General features: G+C 37.7%; 1 protein-coding gene across 1 annotated transcript; it reads left to right on the forward strand.

Annotated features, from left to right (window-relative positions):
* Positions 1-1,192: 1,192 nt before the first annotated feature.
* slc6a5 (solute carrier family 6 member 5) lies at positions 1,193-21,529 on the forward strand (the record flags this gene model as incomplete). The annotated part of the gene is made up of 16 exons (XM_079804003.1): positions 1,193-1,309; positions 2,340-2,792; positions 4,053-4,197; positions 4,965-5,096; positions 5,262-5,435; positions 6,578-6,725; positions 6,812-6,944; positions 9,078-9,212; positions 9,333-9,436; positions 10,168-10,292; positions 10,458-10,570; positions 12,989-13,120; positions 13,377-13,476; positions 15,073-15,173; positions 18,259-18,426; positions 21,324-21,529. 16 exons carry the CDS (start codon positions 1,193-1,195, stop codon positions 21,480-21,482), a joined length of 2,439 nt encoding a protein of 812 aa, XP_079660129.1. The 3' UTR covers positions 21,483-21,529.
* Between the last annotated feature and the right edge of the window lie 329 nt (positions 21,530-21,858).

Consider the following 21,858-nt stretch of genomic DNA (forward strand, 5'->3'; position numbering starts at 1 on the left):
GTTTCAACATAATTTATTCCTTATCAGACCCAATGCATTCGCTGTCATTTTTATGGCAGAAAAGGCTAAACAAATCCGGGAAAATAGCCGAAAACAAAAACAAACAAAAAAAAAAGTTATTAAACACAAGACAGTTCCTAATACGAAACTGGACTAAACTGCCCGAGAAACTGAAATATAGACCACATATCCCTGTGTGCTATTTCCAAAACGCACCTTTGTTGTTCTTTACCTTGCTTTAAAGAGAACGTATAAAGGTGACACAGAAAGAGAAGCAGAAATCAATTACAATTATTCTCTGTTGACAAAGCAATTAAACCCAGAGCGAAGAGCTAATCCAGCCGTATAGAGGCTTATCACCGGCGGCCGCAGATTTATGATGGTCACTGCAGAAGCCTGCATGTATAGAGGGAGATGAGGAACTGAACGGCCTGAAGACTGAATAACAACTTACCATCGATATTATATTTCTTGATTAACTGTTTGACCACTTTATAATATCTCTCATCAAAAATGCATAATGTTTGACAGCTCAGTGCATTCAAATATGAATCTTGAATGCACATAAACTATATTAGGTCTATTTGTAATGTGTGCTCAAGTTATTCATGCGAGTTCTATTTTCTTCCCAATAATAATAATTAAGTCATAAAGATGCTGCTCAATTCAGTGCTTCTCTGTTTTAAAAAAAACTGTAGTCCGGTGAATGATGCTTGGATGCTCAATGCAGTGTGGTTACATCGAGGCTAAAAATAGAAAATTACTCCTCCTTTGTCTTGCGTAAAAGTTTAACAAATGAGTACCTCCACTCCTCTGAAAACCTCGCCCACTTTTCACACTTTCGCAATATGTGTGCCAATGACGCATAAGGGGTTCGCTTGACGTGCGAATAACATATAGGCTAACATTGCTCAAATACCTATAGAAAATGTGCTAAAAGTTTTTATAATGGTGTTTCATAATAGTGTCAAGTTTTTAATGTTCATTCATGTAAAATATAGGCTACTAAAAAAAATATTTCAATGGCCTTATCTAAATAAAAAATCCCAGCCTTGCCGCAGATCTGAGCATTGACCTATCTGAGATAAGATGTAATTAGAAAATATAAGAATGGGCCTGTTATGTTTTTAATAATATTGCATGATGAAAAGCCATTAGATTTATCGAATGTATGTATAGGACTTGGTCAGCTATGCAGTCCCCGCGATGCCTGCGTCTGCAGAATCTTCTCCGTGCGTCAGATGAACATCTTTACATGGTCCTGAGGGACAAGTTTATTAATCAGTCACGAGCCAGTCCGTCCCCAAACGTAGTCTCGCGCTGCCTTGTGTGTGTGTGTGTCACGAGCTCACGTCTTCGCCGGTTGCCCCTTTAAAAATCAGAATTGAAGGCCAATGATTTATCAAAGCCCTATTATCAAGAAAATGTCATGCGAAGGGTACTTTGCCATGCACTGACGCAAACCCGCTCTTTCCCACGGAGATATAGAAAGCTTTGCACTTTGCACAGCCAAACTCAGTCTGCCTGCCGTCTTCCCAGCTGTTTTCTGCTATTAACCCACATTTGTTGACTCTGCACAAATGGTGAGTAAGGCACATTCATTACTTTACGCTTTGTGTGATTTTGCTCAGAACAGTTAACTAATTATTTAGAGTAGTTTTGGGAACGAAAAAGTGTTATGCGCCAATTAACGAAGTGTCGCTCTCCACGGTGCTGAAACTTTATTGCAGGCTTTTTGCACCATTTCAACGGAAATATCAGTTGTGTGTGTTTCTAAGGAAACATAGCATTATCAATGGATACACGTTTATAAACCCTATTCATAGAATTACATTTTCTTTTCTTTTTTCTTTTATAACCAGAATATTTGAACATATTTTATAAAGGGTTTTGGGATAGAGCAATGTGTGCTCCTACGGCGCAGAGTAATTGTTGGTGTAATGTTCCATGTTTGCACCCGGGTTTGTACTGCACGCTTACACCGGGACCGGTGCCTGCCGCAGGGGGGGAAAGCCTCGGCCGAGCCCGGCAGCTTGTCTATTGCCCATAAAACCAGGGGATGTGCCGGGGTTGAATGACAGGAGGTAAATGAGGCGTAAAATTAAAGAATCTTTCTCTAATGGTAAAAGCAAGAAGCAAACAGCGACCGTCCGTGAGCTGAAAATCAAAGAAGTGGAGCAGACATGTCCAGAAAAATTAACACATTGCAGAAGTTATACACGATAGCGTGATTATTCTTCCCACGGGTAGGTTTAGTGTAAAATGTTGGCTCCTTGTAGGTGTGAAATGGCAATTGTTCTGCTTCTGTCTAATGTGTATTTAACGTTTTAACGTTGCAGGATTTTTCCGATCACGGGGAAATGTTGAGACAGCCGCCAAACAGTATTCCTCCCCAGCCGTCGGGGGGAGCGGTTGGAGCTACAACTAATAACAAACCGGAGAACGGCAACCCGGTGCCCCAACCGCCTCCTGCAAACGAACGGAAAACTTTTTGTCCCTCGGAAAATAAACCGTGCGAAATGGAAGCCAGTAAAGCATACGGGACGTTTAAAAACGCCGCACCTGGACCCACGTTTGCTCCCGTTAATTCTGACGTGCGCAAGGATTCCGTCGGTAAAATGGATGGTTCGACCGGTAAAGCCACGTCGGACTTCATGTCTAACAATCAAAGTGCTGGAAAGATCGCGGCGGAGCATAACAACAGCACCGGTGACTGGACCTCCATGAGCCAGACCACCATCATACTGGGTACAGATGGCAACACATCTGTTCTGCCTGGCACGGTGACCGGGGTAAGTGCTTACAAATGAACGTTTCAATAGGGTAGAATCAGCCAATCACCCCTGAGCGCAAGCTTTCAAACGGGGAGAGTCTTGAGCAAAAGCTGCATGCGAGTTTTTTGTGTGTGTGTCTAGTTTGGTATATTGCATCGTTGAGCAAAAGGAACCGCTACTATAACCATTTACTGCTTTGTCCGTTATTTTCGTTACAGTTTAAATGTGAGATGTTTGCGAGAACTTTATATTAACCCTCTTGATGGGATTTTTTTAATTTTTAAAAAAAATATATGGCTCATAGAGATTCGTCTCACTCAACCGAAACGGTCCTTTGTTGCCAGTAAGCCTTAAAAATGTGTGTTTTATCTTGGCATTTAAATCTGCACTTTGCGGTAAATAATTTGGGGCAGCTTATTGTTGCTATGGTTACCTCCTAGCCGCAAATCTATTCGCTGGCGTTTATTTGGCGACAGGTATATGCTAATATGCGCTGTGATTAACTTGTAGTGTTTTAACGTGACACTTTTGAAACATAACATTAAAAAAACTCATATTTACTTTAAGACCCCGACCCTTTTGTTTGCACTTCGCACAATTGAACTGTGTACGATAACATTTGTTTGGTTTTGTGGGAAAAAAACTGTCATTTGTGATATGCGGTTCTCATATTAGAACAAGTGTTTTGGACAGAAGGACATTATTCTTTAGTGTCTCGAAAGTGGACGGCGAAACGAAATCTGCTTCCAATCTGGAAAGATTTGAACAGTGATAGTGATTATTTCTGACAGCGCAATAATTACAGCAGATCCCAAACAGGTCGAGTTAGAGGATGTGTCAAGGATCTGCTGAACACATCGCATGCTGTGCTGCTGCATTGCCACTGAAACAAAAGAGTTACAACATTTGCTTTATGATTGGAAATGAAGCTGAGCTCTGCATGTGTGCTTTATTCTGCGACTTGTGAGGTTCATCGTCCCCAGAGATTGGTTTCTGATGGCTGGTTGTGTTGAAGGATAATGTGTTACATAAGAATCTGCTTATGGGACAATTCCCATTGGGCTTTTCCATCAGAGCCAAGGGCGACCCATTCATTCCCAGGTCACTGAAACGGGACAAAAAGTTGTTGGGGGAGCATTTGTGTATTTGTGATGAATACATCTATACTTTGACTGACCCATAATCTGAAGATTGTCATGTTCGTTAGCTAATAATTGAATATATATTATAACAGCCCACAGCCGAGAATACTAAACACTTAGCGGACTGTTCTTCCAGGAGGAGGATGATGATGGCGGAGATGAGAATAAGGCCCGGGGGAACTGGACCAACAAACTGGATTTTATTCTGTCCATGGTGGGATATGCCGTGGGGTTGGGAAATGTATGGAGATTCCCATATCTTGCTTTCCAGAATGGTGGAGGTGAGAAATAATTAAAGGACAGCACGCGAGAACTAAATATTTTTGAGCTTGTACTGATATTTTATTAAATCGAAAACTAGTCGTTTGATTGTCCAGAATGGCCATGCGTGCATAGATGTAAACGTTCGTTAGAAGCAAAAATAATACTAAAAAATGTTATAAAATGTAAAATTCGTTTTATGTTTACACGGATTGCATAGTACGAATTAGCCAATAAGGCGGGAGATTCATTCTAAAAATGCTGGATTGTTTTAACCTATGTCCGTTGGTTTACATTTTTTTTTATTACATTTTTAAACCCAACGATTGTATTTGTCCACATTTTACCCAAGCGTGCCAAACCTAATTTTTTTTTACAGTGTTAGGCTATATAGGCTACACATGAAAAGTGTATATTATTATATTTTATTTATAATGTTTTATATTTATTGTATTTATTATATATTATCTTATTGCAATATAATAATAGTAATTTTATAAATACTATATTATTATAGTCTATACTCAAAAAAATGTTGGGTTGCTTCAACCCATGTTTGGGTCAAATATGACCGACCGTTTAAAAATGTAACTTAAAAATGTAAACCAACGGTTGGGGTTGTCCAACAACCCAGCGTTTTTTTTTTTTTTTTTTTTTTTTTAGAGTGTGGGTTTATTTTAATTACGAACAAATGAAAACTCAAATGTATAAACTTTGTGGGAGTTTGTTCTCCTTTGCTAACGAGTCCCGACTTTTGTCCAATAGCAGCTGTTCTTTCTTCCTTTAGGTGCGTTTTTGATACCTTACCTAATCATGTTGGGCCTCGCCGGTATCCCTATATTTTTGATGGAGGTGTCGTTGGGTCAGTTCGCCAGCCAAGGCCCGGTGTCAGTGTGGAAAGCGATTCCAGCTCTACAAGGTAAACTGACGTTAGGCCTACTTTATTAACTGATCCTCAGATATGATGTGTTATCTGCACTGTTTGTGTTAATGTGTTGTATTAGTGTTTCCAGTCAAATGGTAATCGACTTTCCGCCTGCTTTAAGTGTAATTCCTATTATCTGGTTTCATTTTGTTATTATAGGTTGCGGGATTGCCATGTTGATAATATCTGTCTTGATAGCCATATACTATAATATTATTATGTGCTGGACATTGTACTACCTGTTCGCTTCGTTGAAGGAGACACTGCCATGGGCCACCTGTAAAAATGAATGGAACACCATCGAGTGCAAAGACAAAGACATGCTGCTTTTGGGTAAGGATGAGCCTCTCTCTCTCTCTCTCTCTCTCTCTCTCTCTCTCTCTCTCTCTCTCTCTCTCTCTCTCTCTCTCTCTCTCTCTCTCTCTCTCTCTCTCTCTCTCTCTCTCTCTCTCTCTCTCTCTCTCTATCTCTCTCTCTCTCTGAGTCCCCCTCTCCCTCACAAACCCCCTTCTTTTTTTCTAACTAAAATGCGCAATGCGCAACCTGTATTTCAGGAATTAAGTAGTCTACCACTCAATTATTCATTTTCTCTCTTTATACCCCAAACACAATTGTCCTTTTTTCATTTCACCAAAAGTTCTGTTTTGATGACTTGACAGATTTTTTTTGTCTCCTACAAAAATGGATTTCAAGTGCATTTTACCAGCATGCAATAAATGGATTTTGCGTTTTTATTTTTATTGAGTATTATTGTGTCCCATTGAAATAAATTTTTTTTGTGTGATATTTATCATAATGAATGGTTAAAAATCTTTTTAGAATGATAACTCTGGTGTTTTTTTTATTATGTATTTGATTGAATTTGTTAACATTTTAATGTTAAATCGTTTGAAAACGTTTTGTCAATGGCGTTCTTTTGGTGAATTCAGCAGAAAATCTGCTTGTTTGACAAATTTACTGTAAGAGTTGGTGCAGTGCCGCAGTGAGATGCACTGCCACCTCGTGGCTTGTTTGAGTAGCGCCACTAAATCTGCACGTCAATCAAACACTGTACAGACCTTATTCAGAGCAGCGCCATGACAGGTGTGAAAGCGAGGCTGTGAGGGATAAACTCACCGTGTTTTCAATGGCATCCGCTTTATTAAGCTCCAATATCCAAGAATACATTTTCCACATATGTTTGCATATGTTTGAAATATGTTTGCAGTGTTTCTTCAGCAGAACAATTAAAACACACGATATAACAGTTCAAGAGATGTCTATCCCTCTCTCACAACAAAGATGGCGCTGCTGTGAATAATGTCTATTTTGTATAGGCTAGATGTGTGTGAAATGGGTATTCGTGCGACTTTTGATTGGTTGGTTTCTTTGGCTTAATTTGCTTCAGGATGTTTTCCCACTACATTGTATGACGATGAAAAACACTAACATTTTTCACGTTCATTCCAAGTTCTGTCATTGTTTCTTCTGGCCAGACACCTGTATCCTAAGGGACAGAAACATCACATCAATCAAGAACTCCACATTCTGTTTATCTGCAAATGCTGTTGGGAATTTAAGTAGACTGTTAAATGTAACAATGGACAATAAAACCTATGTCAGCCCTAGTGAGGAGTATTTCAAGTAAGTGTCCTTTTCTGTCGATTCGCCAGTGTTTAAAGGTTAATTTTGTAGTTAAATGTATGCTAATCTTTCTGCTTTCTTGATAGGTATAACGTGTTGCATATTTCCAAGGGTATTGAATTCCCAGGTGACATTCGATGGCCCTTGGCTGCTTGCCTTTTTTTGGCTTGGGTTATTGTTTACGCCTCTTTGGCTAAAGGGATCAAGTCCTCAGGAAAGGTAAGAAGGTTGACCTTATTTCTTATATCTATAGGAACTATTACAAGAGAAGCCTGCAGGCCTTATTGTGGTCCTATCTCAATCATCCTCTTTAAAGATGAAATACATATCAGCTAATACTGATTTTTCAAAAATGAATGCACTATTACCGTTCAAAAGTTTGGGGTCAGTAAGATTTTAAAATATTTTTTTTTAAAGAAGTCTGTCTGTTAAACAGTTAAAGAAGATGCTCACCAAGGCTGTGTTTATTGGATCAAAAATACAGTAAAACGATAATATTGTAAAATTTACAACAGTGTAAATAACTGTTATCTGTTTTAATATATTTTAAAATTTAATTTATTCCTGTGATGCAAAGCTGAATTTTCAGCACCATTACGCCAGTCTTCAGTGTCACATGATCCTTCAGAAATCATTCTAATTGATGCTCTAGAAACATTTATTATTATTATCAATGTTCAAAACCGTTATGCTGATTATCTTTGTAGAGATGTGGTCATTTTAAGGGTTCTTTGATGAATAGAAAGTTTAAAAATACCATTTATTTTGATTATAAATCTTTTGTAACATTATGTTTTTACTGTCTCTTTTGATAAATGTAATGCATCCTTGCTGAATAAAACTAATTTCTTTAATCTTACTGACCCGGTGACCCCAGATCTTTGAATGGTATAAAAATGTTTAGTATTATTAAGGTTTCAGTAGCTGTTGTGTGTTTTATTGGTGAATTTGGGTGTCAAGACAAGTCAGTTTTTGGTAATTTATGATATCTATTAGCCGGGTCTCTTTTTCTTTTAAAAATCTCTTTCTTTTCTCTCCCTTTTAAAAATAAATAAGAAATTAAGCTTTTTTGTAATATTACAATCATTTGGCTGAAATATTAGACAGTTCCTATTAGACAGTACCAAAACTGTGAATAATTAGCAACTAAGCATAGGGCAGGAGATATGGAGTACCAACCTGTAAGTTGAATAGGTATGAATTCTCTCTAATTCCATTGTCAATTAAATTATTGAACAATAAGGAATTATTGGTGTGTGTGGGTGAGGGTGAGGGTAGATGCGTAATGTGTTGGGTATTGTGTAATGTCTTAGGGGTAGGTATAGTGCAATATTAGAATTGTAAAATGACTGATATTTGCCATTTGGAAATGATGTTCTGTGATGAAGTGTGACTGTATGGTGGATTGTTGTGTGTGGACCTGCTCTTTTGATTGCCCAAGAAAAAAATTATCCTAAGGGAGAAAATAAAGGATAAACTAACTACCCAAGTAGAAAGTTTTTTTAAAATTTGGCATTGGAAATATTAGATGGGTTAATAATGCTTTCTAAGGCTGTAAGACAAACAAAAGATTGGCAAAAGCTTTAGGGGCAAATCAAAGGGTGCGTCTCAATCAGTTCCCTATCTCCCGAGCTTGTGAATCAGTATATCGTGTACACTATTTCGGGCACTGGTAAGGACAGTAAAGGACGCTGGCTCAATACACATTGGGACACTGATGACTCTATTTCCGGTGACGTGACTACATCCTCATTATACAACATCATTACTGGTATTTATGAACAACAGCAGAGCTGATATCTTTCTGACATTACTTGTATGTTATTTAATGTACATTATGATAAATACTGTGCACGTTACATATACATGCAACATTTCAGACGTAAATAAATTATAAAAGTTAGCTAGATTGTGTTCATTACCTGTCTAATGATGTATATTTAGCTGAAATATAATAAAATAATGGTTTCTGTTTTTAATAAACATATATCGCGTGTTGTTATCTGTCGTTATGTGTAGTGAGTTGGCTCACGTGATTTAAGTTTCACGCTTCAGAACTTCTGTTAAGGAAATGTAGTGAGCATAGTGGGTTTTGCGGTGCACTGTGGGACTTTTTAGGGAGCTGGAGGGATTCTGCGATTGAGATAGCCCTTTAAAATGGCCGACTCCCTGATCAGTGTCCTGACTACTAAACTAAGGGAGCTGATTGAGACGCATCCAAAGTTTGAACTGATCTTTTCCTATATTAACTAAATAGGTTATTATGAGTAATTTCTTTGATTAAGATAGTTTTATTGACTGTATGTGTTGATGTTTGTTGGTCTTTCACAAACCTATTTGTCTTGTTTTCAGGTGGTGTATTTCACTGCCACGTTCCCTTACGTGGTGTTGGTTATCCTTCTGATCCGAGGAGTCACTCTGCCTGGGGCCGGTTCTGGGATACTTTACTTCATAACACCCAAATGGGAAAAACTCAATGATTCCAAGGTAATAGAATGGTGTACATTTTATTCGCTATATTTGATTGTCACATTTTTTCTGTTTGGATTCAATCCTATTTTTCCTCTATCTGTCTACCTTTCTTTCTCTCTTTCACTTTAACTGTAGGTGTGGAAAGATGCTGCTACCCAGATCTTCTTCTCTCTGTCTGCAGCATGGGGTGGTCTTATAACCCTTTCATCCTACAATAAGTTCCATAACAACTGTTACAGGTAACTAGCACTGTCAGTCACTGTTCAAAGGTTTGAGGTCAGAAAGAAAAAAGAAAGAAATCATTTTATTCAGCAAGGATGCATTCTATTGATCAAAGTGGAAAGTAAAGACATGTATAATTGTTACAAAAGATTTTTTACTTCAAATAAACTTGTTGCTGTTCTTTTGAACTTTCTATTCATCAAATAATCCTGAAAAAAATGTATCATGCTTTTCCAAATCAGCAGAAATCAGCAAATCCATACATTCAAATAATTTCTGAAGGATCATGTGACACTGAAGACTGGAGTAATGATGCTGAAAATTCAGCTTTGCCATCACAGGAATAAATTACATTTTAAAATATATTCAAATAGAAAAATAATATTTCACAATATTTCTGTTTTTACTGTATGTCTGATCAAATAAATGCAGCCTTGGTGAGCATGAGAGACATCTTTCAAAAACATAAAAAAAATCTTACTGATTCCAAACATTTGAGCACTAGTGTACATTGATTAAGTTTGTTGAGACCAATGTAATGAAAAAACAAGAGTTATATCTAAATTATAATCAAATGAGAGGATAACTATTATTGTTTCACATTCATTTTAAAACTAATATTGCAAAACTGACTGCACAAGGGATTGTAAACATTCAAAAGACACATCCACTCAAAATCTGATCTATGTATTTTGAATATTATATGATTTAAAATTACATCATGTGCTCTGTTTCTTTTTTTTTGTAGGGATACTCTCATTGTGACGTGTACGAACAGTGCCACCAGTATTTTTGCTGGTTTTGTAATTTTTTCAGTTATTGGCTTCATGGCTCATGAGCTCAAAGTCCCCATCGAGAGGGTGGCAGATGAAGGTACATAGTATGAGTGCATGTGTTTGTGGTTGGTAAGCTATGATGATAATCTGTGATCAGATGTTTGGTTGTTGGTGGAAATATATAAAGCTCACCACATTGTTAATGGTTCCACTATTGTCAGGCTTTTGATCAGTCTGGTTTGTAAATATGCTCTTTTTGTAGGTCCAGGAATTGCGTTTGTGGTGTATCCAGAGGCTCTGACAAGGCTGCCCTTGTCACCTTTCTGGGCCATCATCTTCTTCCTCATGCTGCTTACGCTTGGTCTGGATACTATGGTAATGGCAATCATAAATCTTATGATTTACACTTTTCTCTTCAGTTGTTATGTGAACGCTCAAGTGTGCCATAAACCCCGCCCTCTCCATTTAATCGATTGGGACATGAGCCAAACTAAAATATCCAATTACGCTTCAATCCAACTTCTTTTTTTTCCAAAGATGGTTTCTGTCATTTTAGTTTGTTTTTATCACGCTGATGTTTGTGTTTGTTTTTCCAGTAAGTTTGGCTTTGGTTATGGTACGTTAACACAACAATACATTTTTTTTCGAATAATGCAACAATGTTGTCAAAACGTTCCCCGTTCACACAGATCCGCAAAAAAATTACAAAAAAACGCTGTATCATTCATATCAGGCCAATAGTTGGAGATGTCACTTTGTAAAGAAATACTATGCATCTATAGACTGAACATACAGTCAAACCAAAATGATTTCAGACACCTTCAACATTTTCTCACATTATCACAGTTTATTCGCTATAGTTTAGAAAATGGTAATAGAATATGACAAGAACTGTGTCAGAACAAATTCATCTTGATAATGTCAGATAACTTTGATAGAAAGGTATGTAATGGATTACAACCAACCAATCAGCTGTTAAATTTAAGTACACAATTAGATAATACCAATTTAGGTCAACCAATGACCAAGCAATGCTTCATTTTGTTCAGTCTGTGGTGTAAAAAGTGGCATTAGCAATTAAAGATAAAACACTTAAGCAAAACAGGCTCAGGTCAAAGTATCTGAATAATTTTGGTCCCAAATTGTTATCAATTTTACTGGTAGTCCACTGTATGAAGAATTTTTGGGTATAATATGTAAATGTAATGTAAGTATTATGTAAGTATTACATACTTACATAAATTAACTATAGTGTCCTGCACTCACTAGTATAAAAATGGTGTCTGAGTAATTTTCGGTTTAACTGTATAATGTGCATGCGCATGACGTTACCGTTTTCACAAATTAGCATTTTTGTAGTTTACGTCAGATGATAACGGTATTGTTTTCAAAAATGTGCACTTCTGGCTATCACCAGACCAAGCTCAATTTAAGATTGAACATTGGTCTGGGGAGTCTTCTCTGTATTTTCTACTGCACAAGAGGTGTGATAAACGAGCATAATTCAAATGACTCTGTACGCAATTGGATAGTCCTTCAACCAATCAGACCACAAGAGGTGTGATCAACGGGCAACGACCCATCGCTTCTCTATCCATCATTGTGTTAAACCCACCAATAGCGCGCCAGGTTAATAAGCCAGTCTGTGATTGGTTCCCGCAAAAGTGTAACAGAAGGGCGAAATCAAATAGCCGGCAGATCAGGCTGGGTTTACCCAGGTCTACCCCAAAACGCCATTGTCAGCCCCTTAATTATTTGATGCTATAAAAAAAGGGGTGTAACGTCATGATTGACAGCTGTGCTTGTGATTGAGTCTTCGTGAGCAGGGGTGTGGGCGGGACCTTGATACTTCCCCTCATGATCTAGCCTGGATGCCAGGCGACTTAAGCCCCGCCCACAACATTTGAGTTCGGGAAATTCGCTCTGGAATTGATCCGTTGTGGAGCAACTATGCCCGAAGAGGAGCTGTTCGGACCAATGAGATTATCAGGGCGGGCTTTATACAATGATGGACAGATGATAAACAGTAACGTAAGCATTCACGTCACCAAGGATTGTTTGGGTTGAATTCGTTCTAATCCTAAACGGAAAACTTGTTCGTATATGCATTCACCTTTACTATTTCTCTCAAAAATGATGATCGTGTTGGTAAGTACTCCGTGTGTGCATGCCTGTTATTTACATTGCTTCTTCCGATCTCTCATATTGGGCACTTTTCTTAAATTGGCTTATTCTTACTGTTGACATTGAAAATGATGCATGTGTTTTTCTGAGGGATTGCTGTTTTGAAAGTTTCCGCCTGGACATATAGTCATATTTGCTAATTATCTTTAATGTATTTGCCCTGTTTTGATCCGATTCTTTTTTACAACACCGGCAAAGATCGTTTACACTCATCTTCTTCTTCTACTTCTTCCAGCGTGTGTGCAGTTGAGTTCTGTTAACAACTAACGTTATGCGTCGCTCCGTTGCTCTGATTGGTTGTAGGTCTATCCAGTTGAGGTTTTTCATGGTTCGGTTGAAACACCCCATAATCACAGCCCAATGGAGCAGTATAAGACTCATATTCTGACTAGAATTGAGCATGACGACGTCAGGCTACTCATGATGGCTCCAAATGACATAATGGCCGCACGTCAATGGTCATTTCTAGGATATTTTGGCTTCAATTTTCTACAGTAGAAGGCAGTAGAAACGTGTTGTCCAGTGTTTTTGTTTACAGTCTATGTGATAGCTGAATAAATACAGTAAATAACTAAATCTCTTTTTGTTCACACTTTGGTTTCTCTCTAGTTTGCCACCATAGAAACTATAGTGACGTCTGTTTCTGACGAGTTCCCCAATTACCTGCGCAAACACAAGCCTCAGTTCACTTTGATTTGCTGTTTGGCCTTTTTTGTGCTGGGATTCCCCATGATCACTGAGGTAGGACATTTACTATTATTCACAACTGCAAAACCTTTACCTTTATTGCACACTTTAATTAAAGTGTCTCTGCTAAACAAGTAAATAGGAAAGTAAACAGACTGGAATGGAATTCCTAAAGCAGATATTTGGAATGAATGTTAATTTGTCTTTTATTTGTACTATAGTGATTAATTGGGTGATGTTTAGATTAAGTTTCAGTAGATAATTATTTGCATTTTGAATCGTGTGCATTTGCTTGTGTTTTGACCTACAGAGTGGCATGTACATGCTTCAGCTGGTGGACACATATGCAGCCTCTTACTCTCTGGTCATCATTGCCATATTTGAACTGGTTGGAGTCTCATACATTTATGGTGAGTTTAAATTACAATTTATCTTTAGATCTCAGGGCCTGCAGTAATGTATTTTAGTGCACAGCAGGGATCAGATTTTAAAGACAAACAATGAAACAAGCTAACAAACAAGCAGGCAGGAATGAGTGGGCTCAAGCTAAAAGGCTTGCTAAGCCAGTGAAGCCTGTCCTTTAGTTATTAGTAAGTTTAGTTATGTAAATGTATAATCAGTTTTGAGGAGTAACTAGTTACATGTAACAGAGTTACATCATTTAATTACAAAATAAATGTAACTGTAATCTGTTACAGTTACTGAGAAAAAATGTGTAATTAGAAAATGTTAACGACTACAAAGGGTTACTTCTGAATATTTTCTATAAAAAGCTAGAATATTTTGAATAATATTAATTTGTTGCTTTGCCTGTTTTTGATATGCTATTCTGATGCATTTGATTGGATCTCTTGTTTGAATTTGCAGTGCAAAATTGCCAACTATTATAATGCTATGGACATCGAAGGTTTCAATGTTGAACCTGAGGAAGCATCTCCTATGATGAATGTTAACCTTAAGCAACACCTAGTGTATAGATCTCTCTTTTTGTTTGTCCTGGGACTCCTGCAGAGTCTGGGTTGCCAGTGAATATGAAACTAGAATCTATTCTTGCTTCTGTTAGTGAGAAATCATTATTAGGCCTTATATGCTTTTTATGTCAGTAAGAAGAAAAACATAATGTACATTTATTTATTTATTTACAGGGACAGTGCATATTAATGAACATTTCTGTCAATATGCCAGAGTTAGCCAAAAGGCTATTTTTCACCTGCAGTCCCTAGACAATAATGATCTATAATGATCTAGATTTGTGTGTTTTCTCTTAAATATAACTAAATATAACTTATAATATAAATGTTTTTTTGAGGATAACCCTGCCTGGTTTAAATGTTTGAAAAGTATTAACAGAAAAAAAAGTTAGACATTTAGATCAAGTAATCAAATATTATCAGTTACATTACTTTAATAAAGTAATTGAAATAGTTACACTACTTATTACATTATAAATAGGGTAACCTGTAACCTATTACATTCCCAACACTGTGTATAATATATAGAGATGTATAAATATGTGTCAATATATATTTATTTAAACTTTCTTTCTTTCTTTCTTTCTTTCTTTCTTTCTTTCTTTCTTTCTTTCTTTCTTTCTTTCTTTCTTTCTTTCTTTCTTTCTTTCTTTCTTTCTTTCTTTCTTTCTTTCTTTCTTTCTTTCTTTCTTTCTTTCTTTCTTTCTTTCTTTCTTTCTTTCCTTCCTTCCTTCCTTCCTTCCTTCCTTCCTTCCTTCCTTCCTTCCTTCCTTCCTTCCTTCCTTCCTTCCTTCCTTCCTTCCTTCCTTCCTTCCTTCCTTCCTTCCTTCCTTCCTTCCTTCCTTCCTTCCTTCCTTCCTTCCTTCCTTCCTTCCTTCCTTCCTTCCTTCCTTCCTTCCTTCCTTCCTTCCTTCCTTCCTTCCTTCCTTCCTTCCTTCCTTCCTTCCTTCCTTCCTTCCTTCCTTCCTTCCTTCCTTCCTTCCTTCCTTCCTTCCTTCCTTCCTTCCTTCCTTCCTTCCTCTATTTGTGGTGCAGGTCTGCAAAGGTTCTGTGAGGACATTGAGATGATGATTGGGTTCCAGCCAAACAGGTTTTGGAGAGTCTGCTGGGCTTTTGTCACACCAACCATTCTCACAGTAGGTCCACAGATGAGACATAACAGGGTTTTATATGACCATTCCTACAGATACAGTGGGGAGAACAAGTATTTGATACACTGCCGATTTTGCAGGTTTTCCTATTCAGGGTTTTTCCTGGGTCAAAAATGGTCTTCGGTGGTGGCTGACAGACATGGTCACCCATACACACACACGCACGCACAGTAAAAAATTACCCTACCCACGTGATCTGCAAGCGCAATACTGACAATACATTTTAAATAAATTCAAAGAAAGTTTGTAAATTTTGCTTATCTTATTTTGATCCCACATGAAAAAATACTATAGTATATTATAGTAAAATTACTCTAGTAAATACTATAGTGTTTTTGAACTGTACTATAGTAAATATACTACAGTAAATAAACAAAGTGTAGTAAATACTATAATATACTACAATATACTACAATTTACTGTTGTATCTTTACTATAGTATGGTTCAAAAACACTATAGTAATTTTACTATAATATACTATAATATACTATTGTATTTTTTCATGTGGGATACCTTGATGTTTGTTTTTGTTCCTCATTTTTACACTATTTACTGATAATTGTTTTGGTATATAATCATATCAATATTAAAAAGTAGTATTTAAAAAATGAACAAATAACCTAATTTTCTGCCATATACAATTTCATAAAATGATCAGCTAGCTAACAACAACTTTGTTCTGGGTTCACCTCACTCCAGTCTAAACTAAGTGATTTATAGGCTATTTATTTTACTACACATTATGAACATAAATAAGCTGAAAGACTGTGGATAATTAAAACTAACTCTTACACCCACTCTTGCTAAATTGTGTAAGCACACTTGTGTTCTCATTTCAGGTGTTCTGAGTAAATTTAAACTGATTCGTGAGTTCAGTGTTGGACAGATGAGTTTTTCTAACCAGTCGTTAAAATGATTCGGTTCAAAGGAGTCATTAGGTTGCGAATCGGACATTAGCAGACGCGTTGTGTGTGAATCCCGTCTGTTAGAACATCGCAAAAGATTTGTCAACACACAGAAAACACTTCATAACTGGACACGATTTGTTTCCCGTTTATTGAAAGTATGGTTTATGTCAGCTGGTCAGAGAATCAGTCAATGTTTTTTGAGCGCATTTCACACCCAGTGGTAATGAAAGGAAAACATCGTCCGATAGCGCCACGTGCAACATAAATTCGGTCTTCCGACCTTTTGATTTTGATTAACGTAATATGTGAAATATTAGAAAGCTAAGAATGCTTATTTTGAAGACAGAGAGAGTGCGAGCGAGGGAGGAGCTCTGATCGTCTCTCTGTCACTCAGTTACAAGCGCAGCATCTATTCTACATCAGTCATAAATCACAATAACTCATCAAATAAAGCTTTGGCGGGACAAAAATTTGTTTTGGCGGCCGCCAAAAAAATTTCAATGTAGGAAAAACCCTGCTATTTACAAAGCATGTGGAGGTCTGTCATTTTTATCATAGGTACTCTTCAACTGTGAGTGACGGAATCTAAAACAAAAATCCAGAAAATCACATTGTATGATTTTTAAATTGTCATGTTTTATTGCATGACTTAAGTATTTGATCACCTACCAACCAGTAAGAATTCCGACTCTGTTAGTTTTTCTTTAAGAAGCCCTCCTGTTCTCCACTCATTACCTGTATTAACTGCACCTGTTTGAACTCATTACCTGTATAAAAGACACCTGTCCACACACTCAAACAAACAAACTCCAACCTTTCCACAATGGCCAAGACCAGAGAGCTGTGTAAGGACATCAGGGATAAAATTGTAGACCTGCACAAGGCTGGGATGGGCTACAGGACAATAGGCAAGCAACTTGGTGAGAAGGCAACAACTGTTGGCGCAATTATTAGAAAGTGGAAGAAGTTCAAGATGACTGTCAATCTCCCTCGGTCTGGGGCACCATGCAAGATCTCACCTCGTGGGGCATCAATGATCATGAGGAAGGTGAGGGATCACCCCAGAACTACACGGTAGGACCTGGTCAATGACCTGAAGAGAGCTGGGACCAAAGAGAGCAAACCATTAGTAACACACTACACCGTCATGGATTAAAATCCTGCAGCGCACGCAAGGTCCCCCTGCTCAAGCTAGCGGATGTCCAGGCCCATCTGAAGTTTGCCAATGACCATCTGGATGATCCAGAGGAGGAATGGGAGAAGGTCATGTGGTCTGATGAGACAAAAATAGAGCTTTTTGGTCTAAACTCCACTCGCCGTGTTTGGAGGAAGAAGAAGGATGAGTACAACCCCAAGAACACCATCCCAACCGTGAAGCATGGAGGTGGAAACATTCTTTGGGGATGCTTTTCTGCAAAAGGGGACAGGACGACTGCACCGTATTGAGGGGAGGATGGATGGGGTCATGTATCGCAAGATTTTGGCCAACAACCTCCTTCCCTCAGTAAGAGCATTGTAGATGGGTCGTGGCTGGGTCTTCCAGCATGACAACGACCCGAAACACACAGCCAGGTCAACTAAGGAGTGGCTCCGTAAGAAGCATCTCAAGGTCCTGGAGTGGCCTAGCCAGTCTCCAGACCTAAACCCAATAGAAAATCTTTGGAGGGAGCTGAAAGTCTGTATTGCCCAGTGAAAGCCCACGAAACCTGAAGGATCTGGAGAAGGCCTGTATGGAGGAGTGGGCCAAAATCCCTGCTGCAGTGTGTGCAAACCTGGTCAAGAACTACAGGAAACGTAAGATCTCTGTAATTGCAAAATGTTTCTGTACCAAATAATAAGTTCTGCTTTTCTGATGTATCAAATACTTATGTCATGCAATTAAAAGCAAATGAATTACTTAAAAATCATACAATGTTATTTTCTGGATTTTTGTTTTAGATTCCGTCTCTCACAGTTGAAGAGTACCTATGATAAAATTACAGACTTCTACATGCTTTGTAAGTGGGCAAACCGGCAAAATCGGCAGTGTATCAAATACTTGTTCTCCCCACTGTAGCTGTGGCACATCCAGTGCCATTGAATGCGCACATTTATCAGTGCTATAACTGTTGGATAGTACTGCCACCCCACTGACCCCCTCTCTCTCTTCCTGGCTCTCTAGTTTATTTTAGGAGTTAGTCTGTACCAGTGGAAGGTGATGACGTATGAGGATTACACTTATCCGACCTGGTCAATGGTACTCGGCTGGCTTATGGTCATCTGTTCTGTTATATGGATTCCCATCATGTTTGTAATCAAGATGCACCTCGCTCCTGGAACGTTTATTGAGGTAAGGGAGCGATGTTTGGGTGGTAACACTTTATTTCGATAGGCATTCTACTAACTATGGCTGCATCCGAAAACTTAGGCAGCTGGCTTGTTGCCTTCGCATGTAGGTATAAACTGATTTTGGACAGACTTCTGAGGCAGCATAACGGTTTAAAGATCTTCAACAAAAGAGAGAGCTTTGGTGATAACTAAGCGAAATATTGAATCACTAAAATAGTAATCCGCTAGAAATTACAAAAATGTACATTTACACACAAACTGACCACCAACCGCAACTTTCACACACCCTCTTCATTTTTATTTTTAGCTTAAAGTCGGCATGAAACAGATATTGCAATAATCTTTTCTTCCATATTGTGACGTAAATCTGATTGAAACGACTTCAGGAATGTGAAAAAAATGTTGTCCTTCAGGAATTGATTGGATCGTAGGAATTTGGGTCTAGCTAAGCTAACTATATGGACACAGATCTGAATACCATTTTGCTGTTAGTTGTGGAGGATATATAGCCCGACCCTCAGCCGAGAGAGACACGTCATGAAGAGAACAGATGTTGTTTCGAGGGGGAGGAGAGGTTAACGTTTTTATTAAAGATTACGAGGTCAAATAAAACTTTGCATATTAGTAGACTGTCTGCTTAATATCTGCTACCACTTTATTTTCATGCTCCTTAACAGGCATTCTACTAACTATAAGTAACTTTGCAACTACATGTCAACTTAACCCTAACAGTATACTAATACTCTGACTGCTAGTTGACATGTAGTTGCAAAGTTACTTATAGTTAGTAGAATGTCTAAAGTGGACCATCGAAATAAAGTGTTACCATTTGGGTTGTTTTCTTTTCTACTCTAGTGTTCTTGAAAAACACTCAATATTGTAAACTCAGTATGATAATGGGTACATTTATGCATTAGTTCATGGACATTTTTTATATCAAGATCTTGTCATCTTTTTCTTCTCCTTTTAAAGTCACATTTATTTCTATAGCGCTTTATAAAATACAGATTTAAATACAGTTTTAAAGCAGTTTCACAGTAATAAACAGGAAAATAATACAATAAATGATGCAAACTTCATCAAATATGAGAGACATTAGTCATTATAGTCAGATATGAGTCATAATTCAGTCTGACCTATATTGTGTCACAATATATTGCAATAACAAAGTGCAACAATATATATATTGTGGATAGTGACAATCTACGTATATTGTGTATAGTTAATCCAAAATGAAAATTACTGTGTGAGAAAAAAATTCAAGTTTACAGAGTTTTAGTGTCCTAGCCTATTAATTTCCACCCCCAATGTAATACCAAATTTAGTATTTTAATCAACAGTTAATATTTTGTTAACCTCCATAGACATAACCTCCAATAATATCATATCGTGAATTCAGTATCGTGATATGTATCGAATCGTGACACGAGTGTACCGTTACACCCCTAGTCTGACCACAAAGTCAGTCCAATGTTGGCTCAGTTCACTCATCTGTATAAATGACTGGATTGCTCATTGCGTTCTAAACTGCCATCAGGCGGTGAAGCCAACGGAAGTGTTCAAGCGGCCATCTTACTATTCCCTACCAACAGAGGGCATCATTGACTTGCATCCAAAACATTGACCTAAAATCACCCGATTTGCAGTCTCAGTCTCAGAGGATTAGTTTTACGATATATGTATGTAAATGAATAGTTACTTGAGATGTTATCTGTAATGTTTATGGTCTTTTCGGAGAGGATAAGTCATAGTTGATTTGGGTGTGTCTACCGCACACTGCCGACTCAGGAAACTGACCAAACACAAAAAATATTTCTTTATGTATATAAATGTGGAGAAAATATTAAACATTAACATATATCTGTGTTTAGCTGCAGAAATGGATTTGAGCAGCCTATACAAGAAATATTAATACAAGCTTCTGTTACTATATTGCACTAAATTCAAAGTTTACCATGCTCGGAAATAAAGTAGTCAGCGTTATTTGTCAGAATAAGTTATAATGCATGTATTTTTTTTCTTAAATGAGCAACATCTATTTCATTTTCTATGTATGGCGTTTACAGTTTCCATATGTGTAAAGTGTTATGTAGTATACCATGTTGTTGAATGAATTATTAATTTAACCATCGTTTAAATCATTATCTGCTTTGAAATGCATGTCGAAACATTTGCAGTTATGCCTACTGTATTAATAATAACAATACTACAACACAACATAAATACATAAAAACAGTGCAAGGCGATTTCAGGTTACAAGGCATAAATCTTTATTCCGATTTCAGAACTTTGACATTTGTAATACTGAAGTGTCTCGTCCGTCAGCTGATCTGATATTCACAACTGTAATGAATATGAACTTAACTTTTTAATAAGCAGGGGAAATTCCCGACTTTAAACAAATAACCATTTACATGCTTAGGACGTGTTGTAAGAATGTACAGGGAGACTTAAGATATAAAAACGATCTATCCTTAGGCTATGATTTCTCAGTAAAATCATATAATTTCCTATTAATTCAACAGAACGTGTGAGCTTGCTAGAGAAAACCAATATGGCGGCGCGGTGGCTTTTTTTATGACGTCATGAGCAATCCAGTTCTCTATAGATCAGTGGCTCAGTTCAATAACTGTGTAAAGTTCAACAGTGGGATAAAATTGACAACAATAAAGTTTCAAAGTTTTTCACAATTTTAACCACCTTTAGCCTTCACTAGTTCATTGTATTTATGTGGTTTGAGAACCTTTGCATGCATAATAATTATGAAAGAATTAGAATTAATTCGCCACGGATATAAAACATGAAATTCACAGAAACAATGTTAATGTTCAACGTTAACAACAAAAACAAACCAAGCAACCAGCATGCAATTTTAATGGCCCTTCTCTGTTTCCACAGCGGCTGAAGTTGGTTTGCTCTCCTCAACCCGACTGGGGTCCGTTCCTGATGAAACACCGCGGCGAACGCTACAAGAACATGATCGACCCACTGGGCACCAACTCCCTAGGCCTCAAACTTCCCCCTAAAGATTTCCAGCTATCAGCCCAATATCAATAATCCTCCTCACTTCCCTGTGAGTGTGAAATTTCCCAAGGCCTCTGAGGGTGAGACCTGCACTCACATCAAACTCTTTGCCCATTCAACCTCCCCTTTTTTTCCGTAGCGTTCTCTTTCAGCCATATTCCCCCCTCTTCTGGCACTTTTAGAGGGGTCTTTCAGGTGGAAAGCACAGACAACTCCCTATGGTTTTGTTTTCTGAATTATTATTCACAGTCCCTCTGACAGTGGAGGTCTTTCACGCACATTCTGATACACTGATCCCAGCTGAACTTTTTTCTCAGAGGCAATATAATGATGCAGTTGCAACTAAGGCAATATTTGACTGATTGTGCATCATGCAGTGGTTGTTTTTTAATAGTTTTTTTTCCCCATT

Source organism: Gobio gobio (assembly GCF_949357685.1).
Source record: "Gobio gobio genome assembly, chromosome: 2".
NCBI classification, from domain to species: Eukaryota; Metazoa; Chordata; class Actinopteri; order Cypriniformes; family Gobionidae; genus Gobio; species Gobio gobio.